We start from the raw sequence: 15,308 nt of genomic DNA on the forward strand, positions 1-15,308 counted from the left end.
TTCTCAAGTAACTTTTACTCTAAATGAAGATTATATGAGTGTAACCATTCTATCATTTTATATTAATATTCATAAGTTATATATAAATATTTTTTTAAATTAAAAAAATATAAATTAATTTTAAAATGTGATTTTCCAATCATGTATTTAATCCTTAAGTATTTTAGATTTTCTGACTATCTTTTAGCCAATTGAAAACGTGATTTATTTTTTTTATTTGAAATCAAACTAGTAAATATTTAATTGTATATTATTATTATCATTATTATAAAGCTTGAACAATTTTCTAGCCACTTGAAAATGTCAAAATTAGTGTTTTACATATATCTTTTATTTTACTATTTTTTTAGCCATAAGAACTAAATTAATGTCTGGCTATTTTTCTTAAGAACAAATATTAAATTAGTAAGAAAATCATGCGTTTTTTTTCTAAATTAAATATTTTTCTTAGGAACAAATAAAATTATAGTAAAAAAAACATGAGAGCTTCTCTTATTAAATTAATTCCTGTCTGAAGTTGTAGAAAATATCACTGTATCCCCATATTATCATCACTATCATAATATCTTGGTTTATTTATTAAAAGTCGTTTTACATGTTAAAAAAAAATAACTCTTCTACAAAAATGAGAAGTTATGAAGGTTTTTATAAAATTGTCTCTCATTAATGATATATGAAAGATAAATTTATAAGATTGAGAGGAAAGAGAATAATAAATGTTTAAGGATATAATAAAAAAATATATCATTAATTATTTATTGGAATTGTAAAAGTGTAAAACGACTTATATTAAAATACAAAAAAATTTAGCAATTTATAATAAAAAACAGGGAGTATTTTTTTCACTATTATATCCTCTTTATTTTACTTTTATGCTTTTCAATTAATCTACTATTTATAATAAATAAAAATATTTTAATAGATAATACTTATTTTATTATTAAAATAAATATATTTAATATTCTTTTTAAGAATTACGTATAACTCAAATAAAAGACTTGTTATAAGCCGGGAGGAATATTAGTTTGAGTGGATTCATCACATTATACATACAGCTTTTGTACTAGGAAGGCTAGCCCGAACTTTTGTATCACTTTGTCCACACTCCACACGTTCTCATCACTGTATCACTGAGTGGATTCCCCATATTATGATAACTTTTGTACTACATAGGACGATAAGCCTCCAACTTTTGTCATATAGGAGTATTTAATATATACTTTTGTGATTGTGGCCAAAGATCACAATCTTATTATCCAACTACATATTGAAACGTGGAGCACAATTGCATAAATACTTTCAGTATAAGTCACTTCTTGATGGGGGTAGGATTAATAACTTTTATCCATTCAAATTTTTTACTTCTATGCCACTTATTTGAAAATTATATGGAGTATCAATATGTCACAAGTTAGAAATTCTCTTCTAAAGTGCCACTTTTTCAGTTGCGATTTGGCCAATGCATAGACGACCTGTACTGTTTCTTTTTTTCTAGTTGGGGTTCGGCCAACCGTTGGCCGACCCTTAACTGAAACTTTTATTTTTTTCATTTTTTTCTTTAAAATAATTAAATAATGTTTTTTATTTATTAATTAATTATTTAAACATAATGCTCTCCAATCAATTCCAATAAATATTCATCAAAATTGAATCTGTTACTGACTCAATTAAATTAAATTATGTAAAATAATAAAATAATTTATTTCTTAATATAAATAAATATTAATATTGATTTATTGCTTAAAACATCAATCATTTTACAATAGTTAACTAATTAAATATTAATGTTTATGTATTAACTAGAGAAGAATACATTTAAATATAGAAATCACATTTATGTTCGTTTGGTACTTTTTTTCTGAGGAATCAATTTTAGTGGCTAAGCTCAATTTTATACGTTTGGTTATGTGGTGATATTAGTTGATTTCAATATAATTAATTTTAATAAAATTGATTTTGGTTAAAATTGTGTATTTGATTTTTAATAGAATTAATTTTTAATATAATTAATTAATTTTGTTTATTAATTAATTATTTAAACTATTAATTGAATTTAATACAATACTCCCCAATCAATTCCAATAAATGCTCCTCAAAATTGAATCTAATATTGATTCAATTAAATTAAATTATGTAAAATAATGAATCCGATACTGAACTAGTTAACTATTTTTATTCATTAATTAACTATTTTAAGTGAAAAACAATATATTTAAATATAGAAATTATGACGCGAGCAAGCAATATATCTTAAGCTGAAATTCATTTTGACGGTAAAAATTAAAATCAACTAAATATTTCTAAATCAATTATGACTACTAAAAATGTGAACTCAAATACAATTTTAACCATAACCAATTTATCAAAATTAATTCTACACTAGTTCAACGTATATTAATTGATTTTGCATAAAAATAATTTATTATTCACCATTCACTAACGTTGTTGTTATTAAGTTATTATTTGTAAAAAAATATATAAGTTGCTGCATCCATATATAATTTATATATGATTCTCATAAATTGTAGTATAACATATTAATGCTAAGTTAAAGCAGAAAGATACATAGTGTTCAAATGAGCATACTTAGATAAGGGCAATGTTGGAATAACAAAAAAAAAAAAAACTTCTCTTGATATTTCTGCACAAATCAACGAAGAAGAAAAAACAAGTGGGGCCATGTTGTTTTTTTATCAATAGTCTCTACTCTCTACTTCTCATGTGCACAGCATTACTTTCTCACTTACTAAACACAGCAGCATTACTTTCTCCTCCTATAAATAGACAACGATCATTTGGAAAAACACACAACTTCATTTCATAATCTCATCTCATATCATAACCTTGTTGGCCAAACTATACCCAAGAAATCTTTAACTCTGTAATATGTCTACAATTCACTTTTTGATCCTTTTCTTTCTAAGCTTTCTGATCTCTTCTCCGGGTGTAGCAGTTACCGATAAGGTAACTGACTTACCCGGACAACCGCCGGTGAATTTTTCACAACATGCCGGTTACATCACCGTAGATGTAGCCCATGACAGACGGCTCTTCTACTACTTCGTAGAAGCCAGCGTTGAGCCAGCATCAAAACCAGTGGTGCTCTGGTTACACGGTGGTGAGTAATTTCATTAACAAATTATACATTGCAAAACTTATTGTTTGATTTTCACTTATTAACACTATATATATTTTGAAGGGCCCGGTTGTTCTGCTGTGGGAGGAGCAGCATTCTCACAGCATGGACCTTTTCTCATCTCTGGCGAGGGTCTCATAAAAAATCCATACAGCTGGAATACAGGTATTTTTTCAGCCTCTATTCCTCCAACTCCTTATGTAGAATATAAAATCTAAAAGAAATTTACATAGTGCCACTGGCGGATCTTGGATATTTTTCTTGGGGGTGCCATAAAAATATAGGATATATTAAAAGTTTCAAATAAAACACATAAAATAAAATAGATTTATTGCTTAATTTATTTTTAGACTTTGTTTTAGAGTTTGAAAAACTAAAACTAATTTTTTAAAGAGAGAGCTTTCGAAAACTAATTTTTAAAAAACATAAACAAATATTTGACATTTTTTAAAAATTTATTTTGTATAGAATGATAAAAAAGAATACTATATTTTTAATTTTCAGAATAATATAATATCATAAAAGATATTTGAAAATTTTATGGAACTCCCCCAAAATCTTTATTCAATACAAATTTGAGTTCCCCTAAATTAAAAAAATTTTAGTTTTACAAATAAAAACAAACCATTCAAAACACTCACAACCAAAATCCTACAACTCACGCCACTCAGTGTTTCTCATTTTTCAATATACACCTTTACTTTATCTCTTAGATTAAGTTTAAGTCTTTATATAACATTTGTTTTAAATAAAAATATATATAAAAAAAAGGGTGTATGTTACTGCTGTGCATTTGGTCCCTGCATACTGCTGTGCATTTGGCCCATGCATAATTCCAGTCTATTTGGTTCCTTTGGTTGTGCTTGCTGTGATATATTGGCATTTGGAGTTTGGTATTATATAGGTGTAACAGTGTGTGTTTAGGAGTTTGTATGTGATGCTGTTGTAGGTGTCTATCATGTTCTAGTTGCTTTGGCTCTTGGTATTTTGGATTTAAATTAACTCTGTATCAGTTTTGGTCTTGGCATTCCTTATGCCTTGACTTGGTTTATTAATTTAATATCTTTTTGCTTTTTCAAAAAAAAATATATAAAAAAAAGGGAGCCACAAAGAACTGAACATAAGAACAAACTGCTAAAATATCTATACATATGATACCACTGCACCAGATACCAACATATTAATATTTTTTCCATGAATTAATTTGTATATTAATATGTGAGGGGTGCCACGGCACCCACCAGCCCCTTAATAGATCCGCCGAAAAAGAATAAAACTACAGAATCTCAGTTGCAACATATGCAGAATAAATATAGACCTCCAAAGGAATTAATAAACAAACTATTATGATTAAGAATGGTATTTTTTTAAATGAAAGATTGGAAGAATAATAATATATTGATCTCTAATCTATTACAGAAGCAAATATGCTGTATTTGGATTCTCCAGCTGGCGTCGGTTTCTCTTATTCGAGAAACACTTCCGACTACTTATTTTTGAATGATGACTTTGCAGGTAATATTTTTTTTTATTAATGGTTTTTTAATAAATATTCATCTAAGTACATTTTTATTTTATTTTTAATTTTTATATATGATATTTATCAAAAGCATATACTAACTCACTGATTTACAGCAAGGGATCACCTTGTTTTTTTGCAGCATTGGTTCAATAAATTCCCCAATTTTAGAACCAACAACTTTTTTATAGCTGGGGAGAGTTATGCAGGTAAAATCTTATATTTTATGTTAAAAAAATATTTTTTTTTCAATTTAATATTCTTTTGAATAATGCATTTCATGTTTGTTTATATCTACAGGACACTTTGCTCCTCAACTTGCTCTCCTCATCCTTCAGACCAAATCTGAATTCAATCTGAAGGGGATATCCGTGAGTCAACATTTTTTCTATATTTTTTATGGTTTATTTAAACACATGTGAAAAATAGTGACTTATTTGTTGATATTTGCAGATAGGGAATCCTCTTCTAGATTTTGACACGGATTTCACCGCCTCAACTGACTATTTATGGCAGCGTGGAGTAATTTCCGACTCAACATATGAGTTGTTGAGCAACAACTGCAGCTATGTTGACATAAAGAAACAGTTGAGAGCAACAAATGTATTAAATGCCACATGTTTTGACATTCTCCTTCAAATGGAATTAGAGGTTGGTTTATATATTTATATATTTTAGAAATTGATACAGTGATTTTTATTTTTATTAAAAACTTACAATTGACATATATTTCATGTGTAGGTAAATGCCAACTTAGACGTGTTTGACATTTCAAATGATGTTTGTCCAACACAAAAGTTGGCCATAGAGGTATATAGTTCATCTCATCTCTTAATCTATATTATATTTTTATTATGTTTTTTAAGTTCATGTTCCTAATTCTTGTCTTCTTCATTTGTTTAGCAACTCGGCGTGAAGAGAAACATATGCATTGTACAACAGTCGATTGAATTCTTCAATAGGAAGGATGTACAACAAGCTCTTCACGGCGAGCTTGTAGGGGTCAAGGATTGGACAACCTGCAGCGCGTAAGTTTTATATTCTATGAAATTATTGGAATTACAAAATATTGTTCTTCAATTTACTTTTTTTTATTGATTGTTTCATTCCAGGAATCTTGTGTATAACTACACAAATCTTGAAAATCCAGCCTTATATATGCTTGGGACACTTGTTAAAGCAGGTGTTAGAGTGCTGGCATATTGGTAATTATTGTATTATGGTGATTTTTATTTTATTATAGTGTATTTTGGTGTCATTTCAAAAAAATAAATAAATTACATGTAGAATTTTTGACTAAGTAAAATTGTTTTTCCTTTGCAGTGGCGACGAGGATTCAGTCATACCGTGTACTGGGACACGACCTTTGATAAAAGGTTTGGCTAAGGATTTGGGATTGACCATCACAAGACACCATGAAGCATGGTTTAAGGGTGACAAGGTAAAAAAATATATGTCTTACTTGACTATTAGAAATAATTTATGAACCTTTTGATTTTCATTTACTAACTATATTCTTTCCTACCTTTAAAATTACTGACTTATTTTAATGTTTGTTGTTTGATTGTTTAGATTGCTGGATGGACCCAAGTATATGGGGACATTCTGACTTTTGCAACTGTAAGAGGGGCGGGTCATTCCACGCCAATAGCTCAACCGGAGAGATCATTGGAAATGATGAAAGCTTTCTGGAAAGGGAAGCCCCTACCAAAAAAATCACACTAATCAAATAGTGTTTTTTTCTAAATGAGATGTAAAGTTGTAATAATAATTTTTTTATTTGAATAGTACCATATAAAATTTGTGTTACTACCTTATAAAAGTTGTGTCTCTATATATATAAATAATTATTTTTATTTGAATACAATCAATACAAAAATAAAAAGTAGAAATCACATTAGACATAAAAATAGTAATATCCAAAGATTAAATTTGGGTTAAAATGGTAAAATTTATAAAAATACTAATATTAAAAAAATTGAATATTAAAAATAAAAAGGAATTGAGAAAATAAAATTTGTATTGTTTTAGATTAAATAATACATCTATGGATGTATTTAGATGCATTGTTTGGTCGTGGTGTAGTTTGAAAACCACTTTATCCTTTAAGCACTTAAGAGTTCTATCATTAAAGATAACTATTATGACAACCTAATCATCATACAAAATTAAATACTTGAAAGATAATATAAGATTAAGATTAGGACAAAAGAGGGTTTGAATTCTCCTTAAAATACTGACTGATGTGAAGTAAAGTAGTGTATGATTGTATCTTACAAATTGCAATAATTTTAAATCGAGCAGTGTATGAAAAGAATGTAATGGAGTATTGGAAATGAATAATATTTCACAATTAATACTCCCTCCGTCCCACAATGAGTGACCCATTTGGAATAAAATGGTGTCCCAAAATGAATGACCCATTTCAATTTCCAATACAGTTTTTCCAATTTTACCCTCTAATTAATAAAAGTTTCATCATTTCCAATACATAATAAGGGTATTAAAGTAAAAATATTATTCTCTCTCTTACTTTTAACCACTTTTCTTAATATGTGTGAAATGGTGGGCTGGGTCACTCATTGTGGGACGGAGGGAGTATTGCAGAGATATAGGAGATATAGGAGTAGTAGCATTAATCAAGCATGACAGCACGTTTCTCTTTTGTTCATTAACCAAGCATGACATCACCTTTCTCTTTTGGAGTTCTATACCAAAAAAGATGCACCATTAAGTTATAAGTTTGGAAGATATTCCATACATCAAAATTAATCAGTAATTTCCATTTGTTATTAGGCCTTCGGTTCAATAAGCCTATATTTCGAATGATAATTCAATCATCAACATTCTTGGGGTGTTGGATCTAGCATATTTGTAAAATAAATTGAATTGAGAAAATGTCATGATTTTAGGCAAAGTAACTTTGAAAGGTACAAATTCCATTTGAAAATAATCAGAAGAACTTCAACTTAGTTTTGATATCTAGCTGTCTAGAGGAATTGTTTAACCATATGAACACTGCTACAACTTTCTTAACAGTGATTGATTTGATTTCACATCCATCTTACCTGAATGATTAGAGAGGTTCTTCCTTTTCTGTATTTTTTTTTTAAAAGGCAAAATTAATTATATACCAGAACAATAAAGGCATAAAAAATGCCTATTACACCAAGTCCACAAAATACAATAAACAGGGTTTAACAACTCCACACTACCAGTACTGCCCTAAAACAAATATTGCAGAAACTAAAATGATTGATTCCTAAAAATCAACAGCTGATACACCTTATACTGACAGAAAATACTACAGCTCTCAAAGCATGAAGTTGCAGGATTATATAAGATATTGCAACCTACAATACCAACAGCTGATATAGATTTAGACCGTCCGCATTGTGATGGCAAAGAAACCACAACCTTTCGAGACAGAACAAGAACTTCGCAGCTTGTACCGCGCGGCTGCATCATAAACTGACTCCGGCTTTGCACTAACAGGACCAAAACTCCATAAGTAGCCAAATCCACATTTCAATCAACTTTGACACATAACCTTCCTAAAGATAAAATATCCCCTCACAGAATACAACTATACCTTATTTTACATAACTAAACCTTTCTAACTACCTAACATCTATAAAAGCACCAATTCCTTTACATTTTTCATAAACTACAAAACAATCTAAATTTTAAGGCCTTCAATTACCATTAAGAAAAGAAAATGAAGGAAATTGTCTTGCTCTCATTTCTAGTACCAGTTTAGCTCAATCACCAGCTGCAGCGCCAATAGCACCAGCAAAACCAACACCTATAAAGCCAGCACCTGCAAAACCATAAAAAAATGTTCTATAAGTTGTTTTGAAGCAGTCTTATTCAGCCATATCAGTGTCAAGCACAGTGGCATTCTATCTGGCCTCTAACATTGAGATTGAAGCTTCATTTATTGAACCCTCCTTTGAAGAAGATTCTGCACTGTTTGCATTATCTCTTTCTGCATGGAACCCAGGTTTACTTGGTTTCGGAAGTAACTTTTCACCCTTTAACATAAAAACCACAGATGACATGTTAGGTCTATTTTCTGGTTTCCGTTGTACACACAATAGACCCCCGTCTCTCCATTGGTGGGAGAACTTCAACATAGCTTGTTTAAAATGGGAGGCAAAACAGTATAATTGTTTAAAACATTCAAATGTAAATGCATTGATAAAGAAAAGTCTAATATACATGTTGAGAGAGAGAGAACATTATCTATCATCTACTCTAATATACATGCCAACTGCAGAAAAGTTGCTTTTTGTTTTTTATCAAGAATTGGGAAAGACTGCTATAAAATCACCCTGATGTTAGAGTTTGAGTGATGGTCGCTTTTTCTGCTGCCATATCACCTCTCCAAATTTGATGATATCAGCCACTACGCACACACCGCCATGTTTCTAGAGCAGACACCACAACCGTATTGCGAGAACCAACGGAAGCAACGAAACCCCAAAACAAAGAGAAGGAATTATAAAACAACATAGAAATCAAAGAAATCAAAGGAATCATTTGAAGCTAGCCTGGTTTTAGAATCAGTTCCATGGTTGTTAAAATCGGGATCTCGATAAAGATTCTTAGAGTATAGAAAAAGCGTAAATCGTAGGATCGTAACACAGATTGTAAGATCCCAACAAATAGACAAAATTATAGAAATAGCTAGGAAAAATTACTTTAACATAAAATTCTCATTAATTTAATCATCAATAGCAAATATTTTATACAAAAATAACATAATAGAAGGTCATTTAAAACATTGCAAGTCTCAAAACCTTAAAATATGTGTGCACAACAGTCAGGGTTAATTATGGGTCAGTTTATGGGCCGATTCCAGTTGTTTAATGATCTGGTCGAAACAGGTCTAAAGCGGGTAAAAACAAATAATGGATCGTTGGGTTCTCAAGATCCCACGATTTAAAGATCTTTCTCTAGGAGTTCAAAGCTCCAGCCAAATTTAAGATCTTTGTGCCACTTAAATCGGTGGCCGGTTGCTGGAGCGTAAGATCGTAAGTTTTTGGGAGTTAGAGCGAGATCCCGACAACCATGATCAGTTCCCTCTGAAGTCGATGTAGTGTCATCGGGTTGTCTAGGAGAAGCTGCAGAACCATCGCCTATGTGAGAAGGACTCCATGATGAGCCATGAACATCATCGGCAGCAAGCGATTAAGTCTAAAATGAAAATAACAGAAATGTATTGTGTTCTTATTATACCAAGAAAGTGAACATGAGCCCTTAAAAGACTTACGTGAAGTATGAGTTGTAAAAAATGAGAGGATTTGAAGTCCATGGGCCCTCAAATCCAGAACGCTCCTTGTGTACAGCTCCCTACCAATTACATTAAGCATGACCAAAAGAATCAAGAGTACAACACTGAGAAAGCACCATTATATATAACATTTACAAAAGTTTACTGAAATTCACACAAAGGAGGGGCAAAAGTAGAATACACCATAAGCAATGCAGAAGTGCTGCTACAACTAAGGGCAATAGAGAGAAGAACTACATCAAAAACCTACAACACCTCAGCAAGAGCCAAAAGAGAAATGGAGAAAAATGAAACCCAGCCTCACCCCCCTAATAAGGACAAGTCTCAATGTGTATTTTTGATACTTAGAATTTATATTACTAACCTTTGATACATCTTGTTTTTAGTTTAGCCCCACAATGAATTTATTTAATAATTCAAAACAATTTACTCCAGTCCTCCAAAGTAGCTAAAACAAATAAAAAAACTCTTTAGATATCTATAGACTTACCGACACTGCATATTTGAATCATAATTCATTAAAAAGAGATTGATAAAATAACAAAGATATACAAATTACATAGACATTATAATAAGCAACAAAACATCTGAGAAAATGAATCACATATAATTAAAATATTAACATGAGCAAGCAAGAAAAATGATTGATAATAATAATTACTTGTCAGATGACCGCAGCTTTGTTTAACAGCATAACGACAAATCTTCAGCTCCTCAGAATGATTTCTGTCAAATAGACTTCTAAAATTGGTCATGTGAATGGTGTGCCACAAGATTGAATGGATTAGGAACCAAAACCTCATTCAACTGCAGAAAACAATACATTACCACTGTTCCATTTACTTTTTACAATTTTTGGGAACATTCGTGTTACTTCTTTTGCCTCCAACATTTCGTCACCGTTATTAAGCCTTTCAAACCGATCAGCGCTCACCTTTCTCGCATTTCTTGCTAGTATCTGCATCCAAGAGAAAGAGAAATTTGCTGCTTCCAAATGCTGATTGAGATTGTTGGGTGTTACTTCCAAATGGACTTGTTTGAGTAGGAGTAAAGCCAAAATCTACAAAAGCAGGCTTTTGGCCAAAGACCAATGACCCTAAGAAAGAAGAGAGTTGGTTCTCAGATAGAATTAGAAAATCGTAAAATATAATAAAAATAAAAAGGTACAAAAGTAATGCAAAAATGCTACTGAGTACCACTATATAATCATCAGGTCATTAGAAAGAACTGTAAATTAGCATTAAATAGATAACACATATAGTTGAAAGTTGCTGACATCCTCAGCAGCTTCTTGACTGTATTAAAAAGTTCCTCTTGATATATGTCGTGTGGCCATACGATAGCAGGAGTATGCATTGGCTAGACTACAGCAGAGCCAAGTTCTATCGATTTTTATTTACCATATCCAAAACCAGATTTTGGATCTTGTAGAGCTCGACAGAGCAAGTCGGGAACCTCAAACCTTGCCTCTTCTAGTTCTTGGATCGATGAGCCCAGCTTCGCGTCTTCCTTTTCATGCACAGTGCGGATGTGTACCAAACTGCCGGCGATCCTACAGAGCATCTGCAAAACAGTTTTACGTGGCGAATCTAACAGAAAATGACAGGCAATTAGTTAATGAGAAAAGAAGTATAATTCCACTTTCGACGAAAATAGGCACAATAACACTTAAGACATCTTGTTCAAAACTGTCACGCGGTAGACTTGTTCCAGCAGCCGTATATTTCTGATTCAGCAATTGTAACTCAATGATAGCAAACAACAGTACGCAAATTCATACAAACATCTCCCTGTAAAATGAACTCCATGTGCAGCTTTGCGTTGAAAGCCATAAATACAAAACAGAGGCAAAGACAATACATTCATCACTCAATCACAGTCCAAGCAAGCAATGTATAAGGAATAGTATTGTAAGCAATATACGGCTCACGCAGCCGGAGCGGCCTTCAGAACAACGTCATTCTGAATTCAATCCCACTATCATGGTTGTCCTGGTCAAGCCAACTATCTGTGACGGAACACAGCCTGACATGGTCTTCTTAGTTTTGCTATTCCACGCCGAGATAATTATTAGTCATCGACACATATCAACTGAGTACTTGACAGCCTCGAAGCATGAACTCTCCCAAGGCAACCTTCTGCTTTGCATTTAACAGTCACACGATGACTATCATTCTATTTATATTTGAATGCAAATTGATGAGCAATAGCATATTTACGCAACGTCTCTCAAAACTCATGTACACTGTTAAACCTTTGACCCACACCAGTAATAGTATTCTGCCACTGTTGTGCCCCTTTAGCCAGATTCTCCTCATTTGACGAAAGACTCAAAAGAGGTATCTCCATATCCGCATCAATTCGAATGATATCATGAGAAGCAATAGGTGGAGCATAATCAGCGTCATGATTCAGAATAGTATTGAACGGCAACACTATTTCAGACAAAGTTGTTCTACTTGACCTAAAACACAAAAATCAAAATCAAAATCAAATTCTAGAAAATCCCCATGAAATAACAATTACCTACATCATCATAGAAACAAAGAAACTACCTACTGTCAGGAATAAACTACCTACCCTGTTTATGGCCCCAGGGTTTTGTTTACCCTGAAATAAACAACGGGAGGAACGCAGGATGCAGATTAGAATGAAAGAAAATATATTGGTATTTGGGATGTAAATTGTAATACAGATATTACCAGTCCACCGGTAGATGATGTTACAGGATGTTTATCCCACAGTAATGGAATTCCATCAAAGCGATTGTAGATCCCTCCGCGTTCTCAATATCTTAACCTTGCCAAGAATACAATACTCGTTCACTCAAAACATCTGAAATTGTTACATCTGCAAATCAACCATCTAACAACTTGAAGAGAGAGAGCGCGCGCATCCATATCAAACAGAAAGGCATCTGATGGAAAGTTGTTAACAGCGTGGTGAAAATCGCGCAGGTTGAAAATTTCCACAGTAAGCAATCATCAACTACATTACCAGCAAATACAGTCACTCTTCTTAGGGATCATAATACAAACATGTCTAGTGCATTTCAAATTTATCATTCTAATCGCGAATTATAAAAAGGTTCTCGGTACCAAAACATTACCTCGTCAGAAGAAGTTAAACGATTCTTGAGGACATAGCACAAACCGATTCTATCACTAAGTAGCAGATTTGCATGCAGAGGAAGACGAACTCGAAATGGCGTAGAATGAAAATGAAAACACGAACAAACATCATTTTCATTTTACCTTGATATACCCTTTCTTACACATTGTCCATCACATCATTTTAAATCAAAACTTCATTTTCTCTTTTCTAAATTTTTCCATTTGCGGCAAAGCCTCTCGCAATCATGCACACAGATTAAAATTGGTGCATTATGTCCAATTCGCATCTTGCGGCGCATTCTTTCGTACTTCTGCAAACCAACCTGCACATGTCATTGAACCCAACATAATAATTCTAGACCGCGTCTCGCACGGTTGGCCTGCATGTATTACAATCAATATACCATACAGAACCAATCTGTTTTGTCACACCAGACATTCTGCCATGGGATAAACATTTTATTGGATTTACAATCAACAATCAATTCACGTCCAGGGATGACTCCTTTCTTGCATACTGTGTTACTATTCATGTTTCAAATCGAATTTTCCATTTGGTTATATCTGCGCCATAACCAAACACAATTCTGCCTTCTGCTAGCTGTGCCAAGTTTCTGCCAATTTGTTCAAGTGAATGGCCAGTACAATATAGTAAAACAAATCAAACCCAAATTCATTCTCAATAGGTCCACTGCTGAGATATCATATACTTCGCATAAGGACGGCATAACTGATATTCTCATACTTAAGTTACATGTCAGATCTGTCTACTTTCCAGTCAAGTCATCACATGCTTCGTCCAACCTATTTCATCACATGCTTCTGTCATACCCCAATTTTTGACCCTAAGATCCTATATCATTCATATCCCAATCACTAATCAAGAGCTTCACTTGGAAGTTTGTTTATGGTGTTGCACTCACCTCATCAATGAGAGGGACCATCAAGCACCAATGATTGTTTATCTTTTATGCATATTATACTAACCCAAATACCAAAAATATTGCTTTGTTTCTTTGTAGGCTTTTGTTTTGTAGGTACCAAGCCAAGACATGCAATAAGCAAGGCATTTTTCACATTTTTGACTGATGAAATCGATTTCCCTACTGGGTAAGTCGATTTCCCTGCAGCAATCTTCAACAAAATCACATTCTGGACAGCATGAAATCGATTTCCCTCCTGGGTAAATCGATTTCCCTAGTGTATTTTGCGCCAAATTCTCTTCTGGAACAGAGTGAAATCGATTTCACTCCTGGGGAAATCGATTTCCTTAAGGCGAAATTCAAAAAAAATAGAGAGGGAAGCTTGATTTGATTTTGGCACCTATTTTCTTTGACCATCTTTGTCATTTCACCAATTTTCCACCTCATCAAAATAATTCTCTTCATTAAACCCCATTTTACCACTTTTTACCATTTAATTGCCACTTTAATCACCAATTAAACACAAGCTAATTACCAAATGCAAAAAGACCAAATTACCACTACTCTTGCTCTCATCCTATAAATAGAGCCCACTACTCTCTCATTTCTCAAGCTTTTGAGAGCCAAAAAACCTCTTGCAATTTCTCTCCTCATTCCTACCAAATTCACCAAAGCTCTTCATTCTTTCATAAAGTTTGTGAGTTACATCTTGAACCTCACAAACTTTGAGCTAAACCACCATCCATTTCACTTTTTTTTTCTTCAATTGTTGAGAGATCAAGATTTGTGTTGGTGATTCTTGAAGTAGATCTAAGTTTTGTTCAAGATTTGGTAATTTTCTTCATCCTTTTTGTATATCACAATGTGATTCTTTGTTGTTTGTGTTCAATGCATCTTTGATGCTATATTGGTGCTATTTGTTGGTGATTTGATGGAAAATTCGTGCTCTAATTGATGTGTGATCATAAGGTGTTTGTATATTTGTTCAAGTCAAGTTTCATGCCTTTAAATGCTGTTTTTGCTGAAATTTACACTGAGGAAATCGATTTCCTTAAGGCTGAAATCGATTTCCTGCTGAACGTAACTTGTTTTTTTTGAAAACTGCACTATGGAAATCGATTTCCCCCTGCATGAAATCGATTTCCAGCAGGCAGAATGTGGTTTTTTGCCTTTTTTGTGCTTGTTTTGGCTTCCTTCTTCCTACACTTCATTAAGATCATTGGATCTAGGGTGTTGATAGGTTTGAGATGACCTAATCCACCAAAATGGATGAATGATATTAATGATAGTGTGAGTTGATTATCTTTTGTGTTTTCATTCT

General features: G+C 32.5%; 1 protein-coding gene and 1 long non-coding RNA gene across 11 annotated transcripts; one reads left to right on the forward strand and one right to left on the reverse strand.

Moving 5' to 3' along the window:
- The first annotated feature begins 2,795 nt into the window (after positions 1-2,795).
- Positions 2,796-6,464, forward strand: LOC131599122 (serine carboxypeptidase-like 45). The gene is made up of 11 exons (XM_058871590.1): positions 2,796-3,118; positions 3,200-3,301; positions 4,556-4,651; positions 4,772-4,864; positions 4,956-5,026; positions 5,109-5,306; positions 5,397-5,465; positions 5,559-5,683; positions 5,768-5,860; positions 5,979-6,096; positions 6,228-6,464. Exons 1-11 carry the CDS (start codon positions 2,887-2,889, stop codon positions 6,378-6,380), a joined length of 1,350 nt encoding a protein of 449 aa, XP_058727573.1. The 5' UTR covers positions 2,796-2,886; the 3' UTR covers positions 6,381-6,464.
- A 906-nt stretch (positions 6,465-7,370) lies between these two features.
- On the reverse strand, positions 7,371-13,881 carry LOC131594770 (uncharacterized). 10 transcript variants are annotated; one of them, XR_009281516.1, is made up of 7 exons: positions 13,061-13,881; positions 12,654-12,939; positions 12,532-12,561; positions 11,352-12,415; positions 10,613-11,047; positions 9,931-10,399; positions 7,371-9,854 (listed from the first exon to the last, which is right to left on the reverse strand). It is a non-coding gene; the product is annotated as an uncharacterized LOC131594770 (long non-coding RNA). The 10 variants fall into 10 exon arrangements; XR_009281519.1 differs by having other exon boundaries at positions 10,613-10,677; positions 10,780-12,415; XR_009281513.1 differs by having other exon boundaries at positions 7,372-8,475; positions 8,574-9,854; positions 10,613-12,415.
- Between the last annotated feature and the right edge of the window lie 1,427 nt (positions 13,882-15,308).

This window comes from Vicia villosa, linkage group LG4 (genome assembly GCF_029867415.1).
Source record: "Vicia villosa cultivar HV-30 ecotype Madison, WI linkage group LG4, Vvil1.0, whole genome shotgun sequence".
Taxonomy (NCBI): domain Eukaryota; kingdom Viridiplantae; phylum Streptophyta; class Magnoliopsida; order Fabales; family Fabaceae; genus Vicia; species Vicia villosa.